This window comes from Rhipicephalus microplus, chromosome 1, assembly GCF_043290135.1.
Source record: "Rhipicephalus microplus isolate Deutch F79 chromosome 1, USDA_Rmic, whole genome shotgun sequence".
NCBI classification, from domain to species: Eukaryota; Metazoa; Arthropoda; class Arachnida; order Ixodida; family Ixodidae; genus Rhipicephalus; species Rhipicephalus microplus.
In genome coordinates this window covers 247,253,014-247,259,163 of record NC_134700.1, presented here as the reverse complement: position 1 = coordinate 247,259,163, position 6,150 = coordinate 247,253,014, and the positions used below count along the sequence as shown (strand labels likewise).

General features: G+C 43.9%; 1 protein-coding gene across 1 annotated transcript; it reads left to right on the top strand.

Moving 5' to 3' along the window:
* The first annotated feature begins 1,486 nt into the window (after positions 1-1,486).
* On the top strand, positions 1,487-2,497 carry LOC119185147 (eukaryotic translation initiation factor 3 subunit G). Its single transcript, XM_037434257.2, has one exon. It carries the CDS (start codon positions 1,561-1,563, stop codon positions 2,422-2,424), a length of 864 nt encoding a protein of 287 aa, XP_037290154.1. The 5' UTR covers positions 1,487-1,560; the 3' UTR covers positions 2,425-2,497.
* The last annotated feature ends 3,653 nt before the right edge of the window (positions 2,498-6,150 follow it).

Genomic DNA, 6,150 nt, shown 5'->3' with positions numbered 1-6,150 from the left:
TCGGCTATTTCTATGTCAGTTTTCAGCCTCAGAGTAGTTACAAAAAAACCTGCAGGACAGCCGTGAAGATGAAGACGACCTTGACATGGACTACATCGCGGCATACCGAGAGCTGTCAAAGTGAGTAGCGCGAAATGCTTATGGGAAAAGGATGAAGAAAGATTTTGAAAACTCGATCTGCCTTCACCATGTGGCGGCGCGTGCCTGCTAGCTCTGATAAAATATTAGAAGTGGCTAGATGTGCAAGCTACGCTCATTTCGGCAGCACGGCGCTGCGTCGGGTGAAGAGGAAGTCTGACGTTCGGCAATGCGGTCTTGTGCATGAGATCAGAAGTTCAAGCAATATTAGAAATTAAGCAACGTGGAATAGGTAGGCTTGCTTTAGGAGCTCACGGGAATACACCAAATCAAGGAGTACAAGGTGATATGGGATGGACATATTTGAGGGCAGGGAAGCTAGCAACAAGATCGTTTGAGAAGCGATTGAGAGAAATAATGGGTGAGTAGCGTTGAGCTAGGAAGGTTTTCAGCTACTTGTACATGAAGAATGTTGATACAAAATGGAGGAAGCAAACCATAAAATCGACGGGTAAATGCTTAGAAAATAGCAGGGGGCCAAACCAAAAAAAAACTATTGGTTAAGAAGAAGGTGAAGGAAACTGAGACTGACATGTGAAGAATTAGCATGATTAAAAAGCCCGCACTAGAGATCTATCAAACTTTTAAGCAGGAAATTGCCAAGGAAAGGATCTATGATAATATTCGGGGTAGTTTTCTATTGTTTGAGGCCAGGACAGAAATATTGCGAACAGAGACATATCGGACCAAATACGAAGGGGTAGACACGGTATGCAGTGCGTGTTGAGGAAACTGCTGAACACTTGATAATGTTCTGTAAAAGGCTTCACCCTATAGTTCAGGATGATGGCGCAGAGTTTTTCAAAGCACTGGTGTTTAGGGACAGGGAGGGCAAAACAGACTTTAAGGGGGTATAATTAACTCGAAGGAGGTTATATGATTGGTGGCTAAAGTCAAAGCACGAGTGAAGATTAAACCATTCACTGCAAGGTGGCTAAAGTCAAAACACGAGTGAAAATTAAACCATTCACTGCAAAGTACCAGTCCTATACTATTTAAAGAAAAAAAAAAAGATAAATCCAGTTATTTAAGTATTACGACTCGGTGATGTTAGCCACCGCCCGATCTAAAGGACAGAGTCACATCAGTCCATCCATCCAGAAAAGAAAAAATAAAGGGATAGTCCCCGCGATTTGAGCTCTGCTAGAGACGCTCGCTAAAGCAAAATCATCCACAGAACTTACATTAATTATTTGTTCCTCGTTTAAACACTATTCTAATTTGGGTAGCATTATAACACAGCAAAGTATGAAACTTTTTTGGACATTTCTGATCACATACACACGCCGCCCTGCCTGCCCAGGCATGGCGCTAGCGTCGAGCCAATCATCATCATCATTTTTACACAGGCACTTCTGGCGTTGATGAGTGGGTAGCCATATGTGCCAGTGCTTCTGAGTTTTAGTGCTAGCTTCATTAATAATGCCCGTTGTCGACAACGCGATCCAGCCCAGCTGGGCTGACCGGGTCGAGCAGGGTGAAGACGTTCCGCTGCCTTCCCTACCTTCGCAAACGCAAGTGGAAGTCGCCGACGGTGAAGAGAAAGTCACCACAGAATACCGCGTAGACGAAGAAGGCCGTAGGATCAAGGTGCTTCGGCACTACAGGATCGAAAGGAGGCAAGTTTCCAAGTCTGTGGCGCGCAGAAAGCTTTGGAAGAAGTTTGGAGATGCGAAGAATGACCCGCCGGGCCCCAATGCGGCCACTACGGTGGTCGGCGAGGAAATACAGATGCAGTTTGTCAGTGCCCAGGAGGAAGAGACCAGCCCGGAGGAGGACATGCTGGCCAAGCTGCGCAGTCAGAAGACCAAGATGGTCAAATGCCGAATCTGCAAGGAAGACCATTGGACCACGCAGTGCCCTTTCAAAGATAAGGTTGCCCTACCCGAACATCTGAAGGAGGAGGCTAAGCCCGTTGTGGCTGTCGAGGTTGAGGAGAAGGTGAAGTCTGGCAAGTACATCCCGCCCAGCATGCGAGAGGGTGCCAATCGTCGCGGAGAATCTATGGCGCAGTCGCGCACTAGGGATGAAGCGGCCACTATTCGAGTGACCAACTTGTCCGAAGACGTGCGTGACTCTGACCTACAGGAGTTGTTCCGGCCTTTCGGCCAGATTGCTAGAATCTATCTGGCTAAGGACAAGGTGACTGGACAGTCCAAGGGCTTCGCCTTCATCAACTTCGTGCACCGTGAAGACGCTGCTCGTGCCATTGCCAATGTCAACGGCTTTGGTTATGACAACCTGATCCTCTCCGTGGAATGGGCCAAACCATCCGGTACTGCTTGAAGACACCAGAGCAGACTGATATAACGTCCACAGGGACAATTGGTTAAATGAATAAAAAAGATTGTAACGTGAACCACTTGTGTTCCTAGAAAAGCAAAGTTACTGCCACACATCGAGAAAGAAGCTAGGGTGTTTGCTCACATTCTCGACTCGGGTTGACTAGAAATGCTGTGACTGAGGCCCAATTGCATTAACACTTGTCCCACACAACCAGCTGCATCGTCTTGCAATGATGTAGAACAGAAGGAACGAGATCAAGGTTTGCTTTCGTGATTGGGCACTGTGAGAAACTCCAGTCATTATGAAAATGGCACCAAGAGAATTGACAGACCAGCCTTCACTGCCATGAATTTTCATTCACATAGCGAATATCTGAAACAAAAGGTTGAATGAGTACGCATTCCATCAAGTTGTGACTGCATGCTTATTAGAGTGAGTGAAAGGGGATTATCTGGAAAAACTGGCTTAATATTTAAACATTCTTTGAAAATTATTGAAAAACAGTGGCATACATTGTAGGGCCTGATCAATGATTGTTTTTGTTTTTTAGAAATTGGGGACAATGTAAGTTCAGACAACAGTGTGGCAGTAGCTGATCTTGGCACATTAAGGAAGATGGCCATTCATTCACCCTGCCATGTTTGCCAAAGGCGACGTAACCAGTCTTGTAGTTCATGACATCAATATCGCACTAGCCAATTCTGATTTGACTATGAGACTGCGAATTGATGACCTATATTATTGCAGCCATAGATCTCTCAATAATTAAACTGCCTCAACCATATTTCAAAAAAAAGAGTACCTACAGTAAAATGAGAACAGGTAATTAAAACAACACAGACTTATTTCAGGGAACGTTCATGCAGCTTGAAAGGTGTGCAAGACACTGATTTTTCTTGTCGCCTGCAAGGCTCTCTTGCTTTCACCACAAACATGTGCACACCCAAACCTCTGACACTACATTGTTTAATGGCCGAGTTCTGAGAGAGCACAGCAACAGTAGAGAGGCTGGAGTGTTTCTACAGCAACAGTTTCAGTCGTGCCTGTGTTTTCAAGAAAAATGAGACGCACTTCGAGTGTTTATAAGAAAAAGTTTTTTTTTTTTAATCTACGTGACCGCTTAATGCAAAGATTGTCAGGCATGAGCTTCCTTTGAACATATACTATGGGAATGCCAGAGATTAAAACACAGTAATGAGAAGGCGGCCTCCACCGACAGCCTGTGCGCGTGCGTGTTGGCTGGCCGTGCTGCTCAGTTCAGCCCTCGACGATCAGGTATGGGCAATCCGGCGGGCCAAGTAATCCGCTAGGAGACAAGACCTTCTAGCCGACACCTAGGCCGGAGCCCAGCCCACCAACAGGCCGGATACAAAATAAAGTTTATTCCTTACTTCCTTCCTTTAATCGGGGATAGGTTTCGCAGACCCAAATCTAAGAACCATGACCTACAACGATGATAGTCGGAAAATGAGCAAAAACTCAAAGCGGTGAAAACTGCTGTGGAATATGTTAGTGAGTGGACAAGTGAAAGAAAGGCAATTGACACTGCAGGCAGCTTGATGCAGATGAAGTCTGGTATAAAGCAGGCCTAAAAATTCATTGCCACATTGTAAATTTGACATAAAAATAATAAAAAAAAACAAGCGATACAGCTGGCCATAGTTTTTTCTTTGACCAGCCTTCCCATATCGTGAATGCTACACAAGAGGCTACAAAATTTGCAATAATCACTGTTGGGTAATCTAGTATACTCAAACCTCAATATAACCAGTTCCTATATTACCAATTGTTGGTTATAACAAAGTAAGTGACCAATAGCTTTGACATAGATACAGTGTTACAAATAATTGTTTATGTCACATTTTTGGACATAACAAAGTGTTTTTGTGGCAAATGTGAGTTTTTTAAAATGAGGCTTGAATGTATTCGCTTCATAAGCTGATTTGTGGTTGTCAGTAGCCAGCTCGAACATGCACCAGAGCTGATGTGACCATTCGTCTTGTTAATTCCAGCAGCCTATTTATTCTTTAATCATTTTAATTGGTCAATTGTGCCATTTTTCAAGTGCTGTAGTTGAGTAAATGAACAGGGTAGGCTTTAGGCATATGTAATAGAGAGAACAGGGTAGGAGCAACTTATAGTCTCCCATTGCAGCTTTAGAATCACACAACTTAAGAGTGGCTGTGTAATTAAACTGTGTCCACATTTCCTGTACAAATTATGCTAGACTGGTTGCTTTCTTCACTTTGAAGAACATGCTGAAAGCCTTTTATGCATAGACTTGAATACACCAGCAAGAAGAGAGAGAAGAAACATATCTGTACTGTATACATTAACAGATGCAACATTCAAGAGAAAGCCTTTCATAAAAACCAGCCGTACTCTTGGTTAGAGCTGGACGATGCTCTCTTTCCAAGCTCATTTGTGCGGCAAAGATTTGGGGGTATTAGTAGTGGTTTGAAGAAAAGACATTTGTTCTTGCAAATCATAATGGCATAGGGACATTGGGCAGAACGAAATGGGGTATGAAAGAAGAATTTGGAAAGAAAAGCTATATGCCACCTTCTCGAGAAATCAGGACCAACAACACTAAACACCAGACCAGCTGTGGTACCTCTGTCTCATGAGCAAAATTGGTGATGGCCCAATGGCAGTGGGTCCTGCACAATTCCAGCACTCCCTGTATTAGAGCCAGAGCACTAACCACCTCTGCTTCTTCCTCCTCACTACCACTTATATTCTACCCATTAGTCCACCAATTCCTTCTCCACATGCTTCCAGGAGCAAAGCCAGAATTTTTTTTGCAGGAGAGTTACAACTACACTTTATGTATGTTCATGCATGCATTTACTTGTAGACATGTATATCTGCTCAAGCAAACTTTTAAAATTTGAGGAAAAGTATGAATCCCCCAACCCTCCCACCCCCCTGGATATGCCCATAGATGTATGCTTCTTTCAACACTTGAAAAAAAAAAGAGCCTGTGAAAAATGCATATTTTCGCGGCGTGACAATATCAGTCATCTAGCTGTGTCGTGTGCCTATAGCCACAAGTCCCGTTTCATGTCATGAATGTCATGTGCGTTATTAGAAATTCATAAACAGGGAATTGGGTGAGCCAACATTTCAAAGAGTAAACTTGTCGTTTTCAAGGTTGCATCCGTTTCATGTCATGAATGGCATGTGCGTTATTAGAAATTCATAAACAGGGAATTGGGTGAGCCAACATTCTAAAGCGTGAACTTGTCGTTTCCAAGGTTGCATCCTTGAAAACGATGTACAAGTCCACTTGTTGAAACATCGGCTCCAGCACGCACACCCGTTTAGGAATTTCCTATCGCAAGCTTCCATCTTCCCCTTTTCGCCTTTCGTTTGGACGTAGTGTGTCGTAGGCCTACAGGGTATTCTTGATAGGGAAGTGTGAAGCACTAAGTTTTCAAGAAAGGCGAAATGCAAACAAACTAAGTGATGATTGTTGTCATGGGACAAAAATACAATCTCTTATAATTTAACGTTTTTTTTTTTTTTTTTTTGTAATAATAGTCGTCAACTCCAAGCGAATTCCTGCAGCCGCCGCCGCCGTGAAGTTCTGTAGAAGCTCAGGCGATAAAATCACCGCGTGCATGCTCGTATGTATCGTATGCAAGTCAAAGCGTTTCAGGTCAGCCGACGAATTCCGTTCAAGCGGACAGAAAACGCACGGGGTGATCAGCCAGGGCTAAGGTC